Source organism: Oncorhynchus clarkii, unplaced genomic scaffold (assembly GCF_045791955.1).
Source record: "Oncorhynchus clarkii lewisi isolate Uvic-CL-2024 unplaced genomic scaffold, UVic_Ocla_1.0 unplaced_contig_6133_pilon_pilon, whole genome shotgun sequence".
Taxonomy (NCBI): Eukaryota; Metazoa; Chordata; class Actinopteri; order Salmoniformes; family Salmonidae; genus Oncorhynchus; species Oncorhynchus clarkii.
Window position 1 is genome coordinate 916 of NW_027259693.1, and position 15,896 is coordinate 16,811.

Here is a 15,896-nt window from a genome sequence, read left to right on the forward strand (position 1 = left end):
ACCTATTCTATAGTAGACCTATTCTACAGTTGGCCTATTCTACAGTAGACCTATTCTACAGTCGACCTATTATATAGTAGACCTATTCTACAGTAGACCTATTCTACAGTATACCTATTCTATAGTAGACCTATTCTATAGTAGACCTATTCTCCAGGAGACCTATTATATAGTAGACCTATTCTTCAGTAGACCTATTCTATAGTAGACCTATTCCACAGTAGACCTATTCTACAGTAGACCTATTATATAGTAGACCTATTCTATAGTAGACCTATTCTACAATAGACCTATTCTACAGTAGACCTATTATACAGTAGACCTATTCTATAGTAGACCTATTCTATATTAGACCTATTCTACAGTAGACCTATTCTATAGTAGACCTATTCTATAGTAGACCTATTCTATAGTAGACCTATTCTACAGGAGACCTATTATATAGTAGACCTATTCTACAGTAGACCTATTCTACAGGAGACCTATTCTACAGTATACCTATTATATAGTAGACCTATTATATAGTAGACCTATTCTTCAGTAGACCTATTCTATAGTAGACCTATTCTACAGTAGATATATTCTACAGTAGACCTATTCTATAGTAGACCTATTCTACAGTAGACCTATTCTATAGTAGACCTATTCTATAGTAGACCTATTCTATAGTAGACCTATTCTACAGTAGACCTATTATATAGTAGACCTATTATATAGTGCACCTATTATATAGTAGACCTATTCCACAGTAGACCTATTCTACAGTAGACCTATTCTATAGTATACCTATTCTACAGTAGACCTATTCCACAGTGGACCTATTCCACAGTAGACCTATTCCACAGTAGACCTATTCCACAGTAGACCTATTCTACAGTAGACCTATTCTACGGGAGGGAGGCCTATTCTACAGTAGACCTATTCTATAGTAGACCTATTCTACAGTAGACCTATTCCACAGTGGACCTATTCCACAGTAGACCTATTCCACAGTAGACCTATTCCACAGTAGACCTATTCTACAGTAGACCTATTCTACGGGAGGGAGGCCTATTCTACAGTAGACCTATTCTATAGTAGACCTATTCTATAGTAGACCTATTCTTCAGTAGACCTATTCTATAGTAGACCTATTCTACAGTAGACCTATTCTACAGTAGACCTATTCTACAGTAGACCTATTCCACAGTAGACCTATTCCACATTAGACCTATTCTACAGTAGACCTATTCTACAGTAGACCTATTCCACAGTAGACCTATTCTACATTAGACCTATTCTACGGGAGGGAGGCCTATTCTACAGTAGACCTATTCTACAGGAGACCTATTCTACAGTAGACCTATTCTACAGTAGACCTATTCTACAGGAGACCTATTCTACAGTAGACCTATTCTATAGTAGACCTATTCTATAGTAGACCTATTCTTCAGTAGACCTATTCTATAGTAGACCTATTCTATAGTAGACCTATTCTACAGTAGACCTATTCTACAGTAGACCTATTCTACAGTAGACCTATTCCACAGTAGACCTATTCCACAGTAGACCTATTCTACAGTAGACCTATTCTACAGTAGACCTATTCCACAGTAGACCTATTCTACATTAGACCTATTCTACGGGAGGGAGGCCTATTCTACAGTAGACCTATTCTACAGGAGACCTATTCTACAGTAGACCTATTCTACAGTAGACCTATTCTACAGGAGACCTATTCTACAGTAGACCTATTCTATAGTAGACCTATTCTATAGTAGACCTATTCTTCAGTAGACCTATTCTATAGTAGACCTATTCTATAGTAGACCTATTCTACAGTAGACCTATTATATAGTAGACCTATTCTACATGAGACCTATTCTATAGTAGACCTATTCTACGGGAGGGAGGCCTATTCTACAGTAGACCTATTCTACAGGAGAACTATGCTACAGTAGACCTATTCTACAGTAGACCTATTCTACAGGAGACCTATTCTACAGTAGACCTATTCTATAGTAGACCTATTCTATAGTAGACCTATTCCATAGTAGACCTATTCCACAGTAGACCTATTCTACAGTAGACCTATTCTACGGGAGGGAGGCCTATTCTACAGTATACCTATTCTACAGTAGACCTATTTTATAGTAGACCTATTCTATAGTAGACCTATTCTTCAGTAGACCTATTCTGTAGTAGACCTATTCTATAGTAGACCCATTCTACAGTAGACTTATTCTACCGTAGACCTATTCTATAGTAGACCTATTCTATAGTAGACCTATTCTACAGTAGACTTATTCTACAGTATACCTATTTTATAGTAGACCTATTCTATAGTAGAACTATTATATAGTAGACCTATTCTACATGAGACCTATTCTACGGGAGACCTATTCTACAGGAGGCCTACTGCATTGTCTGACTGGTTGTGGTAGTAGTTCATAGTGAAATCTGTTGAAGTCTGTCAGTGTCTGTATCTGTGATGAACAGAATATCTCTATATTGTAATGTGGTGAGTAATTCATCTCTCTCGTTTCAGAGTCTTCAAGAAGTCCAGCCCCAACTGCAAGGTAGTTCACAACTCCCCTGTGTGTGTGTGTGTGTGTGTGTGTGTGTGTGCGTGCGTGTGTGTGCGTGCGTGTGTGTGTGTGTGCGTGCGTGTGTGTGTCAGACAGAAGGTGAGGTGGGTTCCTCCTCTTTCCCTGTAGAGTATATTTCTCCCAGTAGGCTTCCTATTCTTCCTCTTCTTCCTCTGATTCTATCAGATCTCTTCTTAATTTTCTTCCTCTTCTTCCTCTGATTCTATCAGATCTCTTCTTCCTCTAAGTCTATCAGATCTCTTCTTCCTCTAAGTCTATCAGATCTCTTCCTCTTCTTCCTCTTCCTCCTCTGATTCTATCAGATATCTTCTTCCTCTTCTTTCTCTGATTCTATCAGATCTCTCTCTCTCCCATACTCCCCCCTCTTTATCTCTCTCTCTGTCTCCCATACTCACCCCTCTCTCTCTCTCTCTCCCATACCCCCCCCCCCCCCCCCCTCTCGCTCTCGCTAGGGGTCAGTGTGTGTGTGTGTGTGTGTGTGTGTGTGTGTGTGTAATAATGATGATGTTTGTCAGGTTTTTCTTTCCATTTCTACATACTGTCAATGTTTTCACTCTGTCCTTTGTGGCCATCTCTCTCTCTCTCTCTGTGTATAGCTCACAGTATACCTGGGGAAGAGAGACTTTGTGGATCACCTAGACCATGTAGATCCAGTGGGTGAGTAGTAACACACTCCCTGAGTCATTTACACTCTGGGGTGCCGGGGCCGAGAGAGAGTTGGAGAGAAAGGGGAAGAGGGAAAAGAGAGAGCGAGTAAATGACTCAGGGAGAGTGTTTTAAATAATCTTTATTGGGTCTGGGGGCCCACCACACAATAAATACTCATACAAAACCACAGTTACACATCAATTAAAAACACAACTCAATTCCTCCTCCACAGTAACTAAACACAACAGCCTCTGAATACCCCATATGCTCAACAACAGATCAATATTGTTGACAAGTTTATAATAGGCAAACTCAACCCTTAGTCTCGCTGCCAACATTCCCTCCAGCATTCCCACCACATCAACAGACCCCTGTCCCTGAATACTGTTCTTTCGGGTCTTCCATATCGCTAATTTTGCTGCCCCTAACACAAAATTAAGCAACACAACTACACCCTTTTGACTAAACCTGTACTTTGGCCCAAATATATACAGTTGGGAAGAGAAAACCTCTCCCAACGCTGAGAACCAATTAGTGATCAGGTCAATCATCCCGACCAACCTGGGACACAGTAAAAACAGATGTGCCAGAGATTCAGACTCGACACAGAATGGACACCCCTCCCCAACAGTAGAATCCAGGTGTACCAGATGCAGAATGGACACCCCTCCCCAACAGTAGGGTCCAGGTGTACCAGATGCAGAATGGACACCCCTCCCCAACAGTAGGGTCCAGGTGTACCAGATGCATGTTGGACACCCCTCCCCAACAGTAGGGTCCAGGTGTACCAGATGCAGAATGGACACCCCTCCCCAACAGTAGGGTCCAGGTGTACCAGATGCATGTTGGTGGCTATAGCTCCATGTATTATCCTCCATTGGAGGTCAGCTGTCCTCTTATCAATAGGCAGTTTGTATAATGATCGCCAACAGCCTTGGAGAGGCACCTGGACCAAGCACACCCGCGCCCACCTCGTCGATTTTACCCCTTCCAGGGAAGAGGCATGGGACACCTTTACACATATTCTGTACATGGCCTTCTTTCCCACCTCCTAGAACTCCCCCAGCTCCGGGGTATCGAAGGAAAGCAGCATCCCCACATCCTCCTCGAATGCCCCCATCGCAGCACTAACAATCAGTGCAGGGAACACATAATCCAGACCCTCCTTCCACCGATCAGAATTGGAAGTGTCAGTCACATACTGCAGATGAAGCACTGGCAAGGAGTCACAGACCTCAGCGACGACCTTCCTCAGTAGGCGAGATGATCGGATCCCCGCTCTTTCTCCCAGCTCCTCCAACGATCTGCTCCTGCTCCGCATCAGATGACCCAGCTTGGTACACCCCACCCCTAACAGGCATGCACGTAGGCTGGCTGAACCCAGAGCACGGGACTGGATGGCAGTGTTGTGAAAAAGAGGCTCTTCAGAAAGCCACATCCCTGGTGGCGTGCCGGCCTTACGGGACTTGACAAGAACCCTCCAAGCCTGCATAACAGACTCATAAAATGGAGTCAGGCCAGGCAACTCACTCCCCTCCAGCTTTAAGAGGAAAAGGTGCTTGTCTAAGCCCAAACAGCCCGCTCTCCTCATCAGTGTGTAGTCTGTGTCGACCCAGCTAGAACCGTCACTGTACAACAGTCTCTGGGCTGCTTGAAGCCGGAAAGCCATGATTCTAGAGGAAATGTCCACCAGGCCTTGCTCACCCTCGTACAGTGGCAGGTACAGGGCTGCAGCTTTAATCCAGTGTTGTCCAGACCAGAAGAAATTGACAAGGGTCCTCTGAAGCTCTTGTATCATTAGTCTGTGCCACAGGGTAGAGGCAGCAAGATTATTAGCTACCAGGACCCTTCCCCTATAAGACAGCTGGGGTAGCACCCATTTCCACGACAGTCTGGCACACACTTTCTCCACTACACCCTCCCAGTTCTTTTTCTGAAAGACATCGGAGCCTAGAAAAACCCCCAAAGTCTTCATCCCATCTCTGCCCCCTGAAGCCCCCCTGGTAACCGTGGAGCGGACCCCGTCTGAAGCCCCCCTAGTAACCATGGAGCGGACCCCGTCTGAAGCCCCCCTGGTAACCGTGGAGCGGACCCCGTCTGAAGCCCCCCTGGTAACCGTGGAGCGGTCCCCATCTGAAGCCCCCCTGGTAACCGTGGAGCGGTCCCCATCTGAAGCCCCCCTGGTAACCGTGGAGCGGTCCCCATCTGAAGCCCCCCTGGTAACCGTGGAGCGGTCCCCATCTGAAGCCCCCCTGGTAACCGTGGAGCGGACCCCGTCTGAAGCCCCCCCTGGTAACCGTGGAGCGGACCCCATCTGAAGCCCCCCTGGTAACCGTGGAGCGGACCCCATCTGAAGCCCCCCTGGTAACCGTGGAGCGGACCCCGTCTGAAGCCCTTCTGGCAACCGTGGAGCGGACCCCGTCTGAAGCCCCCCCTGGTAACCGTGGAGCGGACCCCATCTGAAGCCCCCCTGGTAACCGTGGAGCGGACCCCATCTGAAGCCCCCCTGGTAACCGTGGAGCGGACCCCATCTGAAGCTGACCTGCCCACAGCGCCTCACTCTTTCCCCAATTGACTCTAGCTGAGGAGGCCCCCTCATACACCTTTAAAGTGTTTGAGAGCCTTAACATCTTCACCCCCTGTAATAAAAACTGTCAGGTCATCTGCATACGCAGACAGTGCTATCGTGGGACCCTTCATTACACCTGGCACAGAGAAACCAGTAAGCCTCACTCTTAAAAAACAAAGCATTGGTTCAATCACCAGACTATACAACTGCCCTGAAATTGGGCATCCCTGCCTGATGGCCCTTTGGACAGGGATGGGGCAACTCAAACCACCCCCCACCTTCACCATACACGAGGCCCCAGCATACAGTAAATTCATCCAAGACAAAAAAACATCCCCAAACCAAAAGGCTTTCATCGTTTTAAACAAGTACTGGTGGTCCACACGATCAAAAGCCTTCTCCTGATCCAAAGAAAGTAAACCCACATTTACATCAGACAGTTTACAAATGTCTAAAACATCTCTTATCAGAAACAAGTTATCAACGATAGAGCAATCAGGTACACAATAGGACTGGTCCTTGTGGACCAACAATCCCAATTCAACCTGTTTGAGAGACATTTAGAAACAATTTTGTATTCTGCGCACAGCAAAGCAACAGGTCTCCAATGTTTTATGAGAGCCAAATCCCCCTTTTTTGGCAACAGTGAAAGCACCGCACGTTGACAGGATACAGGAAGAGAACCCTCATGAAAAGATTCACACAGCACTTCATAAAAATCCTCCCCAATAGACCCCCAAAAGTGCTTATAAAACTCAGATGGTAAACCATCGATGCCAGGGGCTCGGCCTGTGTAATGTCAGAGTCCAATGCGACTCTCTGCTCAGGTCCCAATTGAGGAAGACCGTGTAATGACTGTTCAGTACACAGAGAGTCACAATCCTCCGCTTTATAGAGGGACGAGTAGAAATCCACTGCATGTTGATGCATTTCACTGTCATCCGTGGTCACCTTCCCATCAGGGAGATGAAGGCAGACCATCTGTTTACGTTGAAATGTCGACTGTCCTAGGTTAAAAAAAGGGCTAAGAGCATCCATATCCTTGAGGGAAGCGAAACGAGACCTAATAAAGGCACCCTTCACTCTTTCATACAGAAACCACCTCAGTTCATGTCTCTTGTCCTGTAAGTTCATGACTAGTCCAGGGTCGTTCTGAGTGAGCAGCTTCAATTCAATAGACTTGATGTCCTGCTCAAGGGCCTTGATAGTCTCTTTAACTTCAATTTGAGACAGGGCAGTATACTGTTGATAAAATACTCGTATTTGGGCCTTCCCAAACTCCCACCATTGTCTCAAGGACTCAAAATTCCCTTTTGTAACCCTCCATTTTCCCCAAAACAACAAAAACCTGGCACAAAGCATGACATCATGTAACAATTTAACATTCAAATACCAGTAAGGTGATGACCTTCGTGGACAGGACAAGTGAATATCAACAGTAACAATATGATGATCAGAGAATCCCACAGGAGTAATGGCACACCTTCCAACCCTACTACAGTATTGCTCAGATACATACAACCTGTCTAACCTTGCTGTACTGACACGACCTTCATGAACTTTTAGCCATGTATACTGCCTAACTTTTGCATTCCTTACTCTCCACACATCAGAAAGCTCAAACTCAGTTTATAGGCCAGACAGGCAAGTGGCTGACCGCAGGTGAGGTTCTTCAGCGGTGCGGTCAACAGTAAAATCCACTGTACAGTTCCAGTCCCCCCCTAAAACCATACACCCCTCTTGGTCACACTGTCTTTGGGTTTCCTTTATTTGATCAAATACAGCAATACGCTCTGTACCCTCATTAGGAGCAGAAACATATTTTTTTTAATTAAAAAACCCATAACATCCACCTTGACCGATAAAACCCGACCCTTGACAATCTCTGTTGTAGATACCACAGTCACCCCTAAGCCTGAGGAAAACAAGACTGCCACCCCAGCACTGAAATTAGTACCATGACTGAGTACATGCTGCCCCTCCCACCACATTTCCCAGTCAACCTCATTTTCCTCATCACTATGTGTCTCCTGTAGGAAAACTACATTAAGCCTTTTCTGTTTTATTACTTCTAATACCCAAGCCCTCTTATTCCTGTCCCTTCCCCCATTAATATTGAGAGAACCTATCCTTAGTACCTCCATATAGAAAAGAGAAAAAAAAAGCAGAAGAAACCACAGAGAAACCAAGGAGAAAAAAGACACCCTATGAAGCATGATCATCATCATTGTTTTAATTTTCTCTTATTAACCTGACCACGTTTCCCACCACCTTTTGCTGCTGCAACAGCAGTAATACATTTCCTCAAACGAAACCGCTTCTTCTCACTCAACTGGTCTAACCCCACCGTCTTCTGTAACATCACAGCTGACCTCACAAACTTATCAACATCAAAATAATCTGCCAATTTGACAGATTTCCCAAAAGTCTGATCCAGAAACCCATTTACCTCCTCTAGATCGTAAATTGAGTCGTCACCAGCTGCTATCATATCAAAAGAGATATCCACATCTCCTGGTCCTTCTCAGCTGAGGCCACAGACAACTGACTCCCCTCTACCACATCCCTTTCAACACTCCCCACTTGCACCCCATCACTCGTACCAGGCATCTCCTCCACTACCTGGGAGCCTAGATCCACATGAACCCCAGTACTCGTAGTGGGCATCTCCTCCACTACCTGGGAGCTTAGCTCCACATGAAGCCCCTCCTTTACCCCAGCACCCGTACTGGGCATCTCCTCCACAACCTGGGAGCCTAGCTCCACATGAACCACCTCCTTTACCCCAGCACTCGTACTGGGTACCTCCTCACCAGTCTGAGGAACTGGCTCTTCAGATACATCCTTACCTTCTACAACAATATTTTTCTGCTGCATAACATTTCCCTCTAATACAAGTTGCAACTCCGTGCCCTCAACACGGATAACTTGTTCCTCAGCAACAGCCTTCTCCCTTTTCAGGCAAGCATGTCACTTATGACCAACATCCCCACACTCAAAACACCGTTGACTACCCGTACCAGCATAAGCCATATACAGTCTGTTGTCATACTTGACTTTAAACGATAACTCTAAAGTCTGCTCCGGTGAGTCCAAAAACATAAACACCTGTCGCCGAAATGACATGACCTGTTTCAACGCCGGGTGTTTGCAACCCAACGGGACAACCTTAATTGAACTGGCGAACTTCCCAAAGCGCAATAACCCGCGCTCCAATAGCTCATTGGGAATAAACGGCGGTACATTTGAAATCGTTACCCTTGTTGACGGAGAAAAAAGTGGAGTAACTTGAATAAACATTTAAGAAGTACACCATGCTCAACCATCCGATCAACCAGACACTCTTCTTTAAGTACACCATGCTCAACCATCTGATCAACCAGACACTCTTCTTTAAGAAGTACACCATGCTCAACCATCCGATCAACCAGACACTCTTCTTTAAGAAGTACACCATGCTCAACCATCCGATCTACAAGACGCTCTCCTTTAAGAAGTACACCATGCTCAACCATACGATCAACAAGACACTCTTGTGTAATCATGCAAAGAAGAAAACAAAAAAATGCTACCAAGAAATAGACAACCGAGCAATTCCCAGCATGCACCAAACACTCCCAGCATGCAGAGAGAGAGAGAGAGAGAGAGAGAGAGAGAGAGAGAGAGAGAGAGAGAGAGAGAGAGAGAGAGAGAGAGAGAGAGAGAGAGAGAGAGAGAGAGAGAGAGAGAGAGAGAGAGAGAGAGAGAGAGAGAGAGAGAGAGAGAGAGAGAGAGAGAGAGAGAGAGAGAGAGAGAGAGAGAGAGAGAGATTCCCAAAAGGGAGAGAGAGAAAGAGAGAGAGAAACAGAGAGATTCCCAAAAGGGGAGAGAGAGAGAGAGAGAGAGAGAGAGAGAGAGAGAGAGAGAGAGAGAGAGAGAGCTAACTCTCACGTTAACTAACGTGGTCAGCTCATGGCACTCTGGCAGACCTCTGACTCATTCAGCTCCCATTCCCCCCTCCTAAACAGTAGAAGCATCAAACAAGGTTCTAAAGACTGTTGACATCTAGTGGAAGCCTTAGGAAGTGCAATTTGACCCCATATACACTGTATATTGGATAGGCAATGAGTTGAAAAACTACAAACCTCAGATTTCCCACTTCCTGGTTGGATTCTTTCTCAGGTTTTTGCCTGCCAGATGAGTTCTGTTATACTCACATCATTCAAACAGTTTTAGAAACTTCAGAGTGTTTTCTATCCAAATCTACTAATTATATGCATATTCTAGCTTTTAGGACTGAGTAGCAGGCAGTTTACTCTGGGCACCTTTTTATCCAAGCTACCAATACTGCCCCCCTGTCCCAAAGAAGTTAAGAACAAATTATTGTTTAAAATTATGTGCAGATCAACTCTGAACTCCCTCAGCACCAGTTTGGGTAACACAAAACCTTAATATTAGCGCTGTGTCTATGTGTGTGTGTTGTTTTTGACTGTGTGTGTGTGTGTGTTGTTTTTGACTGTGTGTGTGTGTGTATGTGTGTTGTTTTTGACTGTGTGTGTTGTTTTTGACTGTGTGTGTGTGTGCGTGAGTTGTTTTTGACTGTGTGTGTGTGTGTGTGTGTGTGTGTTTTTGACTGTGTGTGTGTGTTGTTTTTGACTGTGTGTGGGTGTGTGTAAGTGTGTTGTTTTTGACTGTGTGTGTGTGTTGTTTTTGACTGTGTGTGTGTGTGTGTGTAAGTGTGTTGTTTTTGACTTTGTGTGTGTGTGTGTGTAAGTGTGTTGTTTTTGACTGTGTGTGTGTTGTTTTTGAGTGTGTGTATGTGTGTTGTTTTTGACTGTGTGTGTGTGTTGTTTTTGACTGTGTGTGTGTGTTGTTTTTGACTGTGTGTGTGTGTGTGTGTGTGTGTGTGTGTGTGTGTGTGTGTGTGTGTGTGTGTGTGTGTTGTCTGTCTTTCTACAGATGGAGTGCTACTCATAGACCCAGAATACCTAAAAGACAGAAAAGGTAAGCCGTGTGTGTGTGTGTGTCAGAGTGTGAGTTCTAATTTCATGATTTTCCTTCAAATATCAATAATTTATTCACATTCCATTATATATCTCCTCTCTCCTCTCTCCTGTCTCCTCTCTCCTCTCCTCTCTCTCCTCTCTCTTCTCTCCTCTCTCTTCTCTCCTCTCTCTTCTCTCTCTCTTCTCTCCTCTCTCCTCTCTCCTCTCTCTTCTCTCTTCTCTCCTCTCTCCCCTCTCTCCTCTATCTACTCTCCTCTCTCTCCTCTCCTCTCTCCTCTCTCCTCGCTCTCCTTTCTCTCCTCTCTCCTATCTCTTTTATCTCCTCTCTCTCCTCTATCTACTCTCTCCTCTCTCCTCTCACCTCTCTCCTCTATCTACTCTCTCCTCTCTCCTCTCTCATTTCTCTTCTCTCTCCTTTCTATCTACTCTCTTCTCTCTCCTTTCTCTCCTCTCTCTCCTCTATCTACTCTCTCCTCTCTCCTCTCTCTTCTCTCTCTCATCTCTCTCCTCTCTCTCCTCTCTTCTCTCTCTCCTCTCTCTCCTCTCTTCTCTCTCTCCTCTCTCCTCTCTCTTCTCTCTGTCACCTCCTCCCTCTTTTCTCTTCCTTCCCCAGTCTTTGTGACTCTGACCTGCGCGTTCCGATATGGTAGAGAAGACCTGGACGTTCTGGGCTTGTCCTTTAGGAAAGACCTCTATATCTCCACCTTCCAGGCCTTCCCTACCCTCACCACAGAGGAAGGTAAACCACTCAGCCGGCTGCAGGAACGACTGCTGAAGAAACTAGGCCAGCACGCCCACCCATTCAGCTTCACTGTGAGTTCTATAGACGGACACACTGTACCGCAAACACACACCTGTTAAATGACCTGAATGTGAGGTCAACAAGTTAAGCACATCCTAGCTTTGTGTTTAATTCTGTCTGACTGTGTTGTGTGTCGATGTCTCAGATCCCTCAAAACCTGCCCTGCTCAGTCACTCTACAGCCAGGACCAGAGGACACAGGGAAGGTACAGAGACCGCGCACACGCACACGCACCATACACACACACACACACACACACACACACACACACACACACACACACACACAAAACTTTTTATCCAATGTCTGCATCTCCCTTTCTCTCCATCTCTCTCTCTCTATTTCCATTTCCATTTCCCTCTCTCACTCTCTCTCTCTCACTCTCTCTCTCTCCCTCTGTCTATCCCTCTCTCTCCATCTCTCTCTGTCTCTCAACTCTCTCTACCCCTCTCTCTCTGTCCACTCCGCTATTTCTGCCTCTCTCTCTCTCTCTCTCTCTCTCTTTCTTTACCCCATGCACTCTCTCTGTATACCCCATGCACTCTGTCTACCCCTCTCTCTCTGTCTACCCCTATTTCTGTCTCTCCCTCTTTCTGCCTCTCCCTCACTTTCTCTCGCGCTCCCTCCCTCTCTCTCTCTCTCTCTCTCTCACTCACCCTCTCTCTCTGTCTACCCCATGCACTCTGTCTACCCCTCTCTCTCTGTCTACCCCTATTTCTGTCTCTCCCTCTCTCTCTGTCTACCCCTATTTGTCTCTCCCTCTTTCTGCCTCTCCCTCCCTCTCTCTCTCTCTCTCTGTCTCTCCCTTACTTTCTCTCTCTGTTCAGGCCTGTGGAGTAGACTTTGAGATCAGAGCCTTCTGCGCTAAGACTGTAGAGGAGAAGATACATAAAAGGTAAGATTGTAGTCTGTAGACTGTAGACTGTAGTCTGTAGACTGTAGACTGTAGAGGAGAAGTTACATAAAAGGTAAGACTGTAGTCTGTAGTCTGTAGACTGTAGACTGTAGACTGTAGTCTGTAGACTGTAGACTGTAGTCTGTAGACTGTAGACTGTAGTCTGTAGACTGTAGAGGAGAAGATACATAAAAGGTAAGGCTGTAGTCTGTAGTCTGTAGTCTGTAGACTGTAGACTGTAGTCTGTAGACTGTAGACTGTAGTCTGTAGACTGTAGACTGTAGAGGAGAAGATACATAAAAGGTAAGACTGTAGACTGTAGACTGTAGAGGAGAAGATACATAAAAGGTAAGACTGTAGACTGTAGTCTGTAGACTGTAGACTGTAGACTGTAGAGGAGAAGATACATAAAAGGTAAGACTGTAGACTGTAGTCTGTAGTCTGTAGACTGTAGACTGTAGAGGAGAAGATACATAAAAGGTAAGACTGTAGACTGTAGACTGTAGAGGAGAAGATACATAAAAGGTAAGACTGTAGACTGTAGTCTGTAGACTGTAGACTGTAGACTGTAGAGGAGAAGATACATAAAAGGTAAGACTGTAGACTGTAGTCTGTAGACTGTAGACTGTAGACTGTAGAGGAGAAGATACATAAAAGGTAAGACTGTAGACTGTAGTCTGTAGTCTGTAGACTGTAGACTGTAGAGGAGAAGATACATAAAAGGTAAGACTGTAGACTATAAAGGAGAAGATACATAAAAGGTAAGACTGTAGCTGTAGACTGTAGACTGTAGAGGAGAAGATACATAAAAGGTAAGACTGTAGACTGTAGACTGTAGACTGTAGAGGAGAAGATACATAAAAGGTAAGACTGTAGACTGTAGACTGTAGACTGTAGACTGTAGACTGTAGAGGAGAAGATACATAAAATGTAAGACTGTAGACTGTAGAGGAGAAGATACATAAAAGGTAAGACTGTAGACTGTAGACAGTATACTGTAGACTGTAGACTGTAGACAGTAGACTGTAGACTGTAGACTGTAGACTGTAGAGGAGAAGATACATAAAATGCAAGACTGTAGACTGTAGACTGTAGAGGAGAAGATGCATAAAAGGTAAGACTGTAGACTGTAGACAGTATACTGTAGACTGTAGACTGTAGAGGAGAAGATACATAAAAGGTAAGACTGTAGACTGTAGACAGTAGACTGTAGACTGTAGACTGTAGACTGTAGAGGAGAAGATACATAAAATGTAAAACTGTAGACTGTAGACTGTAGAGGAGAAGAAGCATAAAAGGTAAGACTGTAGACTGTAGACTGTAGAGGAGAAGATACATAAAAGGTAAGTCTGTAGACTGTAGACTGTAGTCTGTAGACTGTAGTCTGTAGACTGTAGACTGTAGAGGAGAAGATACATAAAAGGTAAGACTGTAGACTGTAGACTGTAGACTGTAGACTGTAGTCTGTAGACTGTAGACTGTAGACTGTAGACTATAGACTGTAGACTGTAGAGGAGAAGATACATAAAAGGTAAGACAGTAGACTGTAGTCTGTAGTCTGTAGACTGTAGACTGTAGACTGTAGACTGTAGACTGTAGAGGAGAAGATACATAAAATGTAAGACAGTAGTCTGTAGACTGTAGACTGTAGAGGAGAAGATACATAAAAGGTAAGTCTGTAGACTGTAGACTGTAGTCTGTAGACTGTAGACTGTAGAGGAGAAGATACATAAAAGGTAAGACTGTAGACTGTAGACTGTAGACTGTAGACTGTAGTCTGTAGACTGTAGACTGTAGACTGTAGACTGTAGACTGTAGAGGAGAAGATACATAAAAGGTAAGACTGTAGTCTGTAGACTGTAGAGGAGAAGATGCATAAAAGGTAAGACAGTAGACTGTAGTCTGTAGACTGTAGACTGTAGACTGTAGACTGTAGAGGAGAAGATACATAAAAGGTAAGATAGTAGACTGTAGACTGTAGACTGTAGAGGAGAAGATACATAAAAGGTAAGACTGTAGACTGTAGACTGTAGAGGAGAAGATGCATAAAAGGTAAGACAGTAGACTGTAGTCTGTAGACTGTAGACTGTAGACTGTAGACTGTAGACAGTAGACAGTAGACTGTAGACCGTAGACTGTAGACTGTAGAGGAGAAGATACATAAAAGGTAAGATAGTAGACTGTAGACTGTAGACTGTAGACTGTAGTCTGTAGACAGTAGACAGTAGACTGTAGACTGTAGACTGTAGACTGTAGACTGTAGACTGTAGACCGTAAACTGTAGACCGTAGACTGTAGACTGTAGACAGTAGACTGTAGACAGTAGACTGTAGACTGTAGACTGTAGACTGTAGAGGAGAAGATACATAAAAGGTAAGATAGTAGACTGTAGACTGTAGACTGTAGACTGTAGACTGTAGTCTGTAGACAGTAGACAGTAGACAGTAGACAGTAGACTGTAGACTGTAGACTGTAGACTGTAGACCGTAGACTGTAGACTGTAGACAGTAGACTGTAGACTGTAGACTGTATACTGTAGTCTAAGCAGGCTATGTGTCCTTTCATTCAGTGACTCAGTGAATCAATGTGGAGGGTTTGTTAAATGATGGTGTATGTACCAGGGTTGGGGGCTTAGTTTGATTTAGATTTATCCACTTAGATTCCAGTCAATTCAGGAAGTACACTGAAATTCCAATTCTCTCTTCAATGTTTTTCAATTAGGAAAATTTGGAATTTGAATTTGGTTTAGTTTCCGAATTGACGGGAATTGAAATGGAATTGACTCCAAACCCTGATATGTTGATAATCCTAGTGTGTGAGGGGTTTGTTTTACGGTTGTATGGTCTGTCATGTATTTTTCTCCTGTGTGTTATTACAGGAACTCAGTGCGTCTGGTGATCCGTAAGGTGCAGTACGCCCCAGAGAAGCCTGGTCCTCAGCCCATGGTGGAGACAACACGATCCTTCCTACTGTCAGATAGATCCCTACACCTAGAGGCCTCCCTGGATAAAGAGGTAGGATACAGGATACCGTAGGATAGGGGGGGGGGGGGTGAGTGGGTTAACTACCTTGCCCAGGGGCATAACTTTACCTTGTCAGCTCTGTGATTCAATCCATCAACCTTTCGGCTACTGGCCCTACACTCTACCCACTAGGCTACCTGTCTCCCCTACACTCTACCCACTAGGCTACCTGTCTCCCCTACACTCTAACCACTAGGCTACCTGCCACCCCTTCACTCTAACCACTAGGCTACCTGCCACCCCTACACTCTAACCACTAGGCTACCTGCCGCCCCTACACTCTAACCACTAGGCTACCTGTCTCCCCAATACTCTAACCACTAGGCTACCTGCCACCCCTACACTCTAACCACTAGGCTACCTGTCTCCCCAACACTCTAACCACT

General features: G+C 44.9%; 1 protein-coding gene across 1 annotated transcript; it reads left to right on the top strand.

Annotated features, from left to right (window-relative positions):
* Nucleotides 1-2,527: 2,527 nt before the first annotated feature.
* LOC139400700 (arrestin red cell-like) lies at nucleotides 2,528-15,501 on the top strand (the record flags this gene model as incomplete). The annotated part of the gene is made up of 7 exons (XM_071145388.1): nucleotides 2,528-2,558; nucleotides 3,185-3,245; nucleotides 10,744-10,788; nucleotides 11,404-11,603; nucleotides 11,738-11,797; nucleotides 12,420-12,487; nucleotides 15,366-15,501. Coding segments are annotated over 7 exons (601 nt in total), but the record flags the coding sequence as incomplete, so codon positions are not given.
* Between the last annotated feature and the right edge of the window lie 395 nt (nucleotides 15,502-15,896).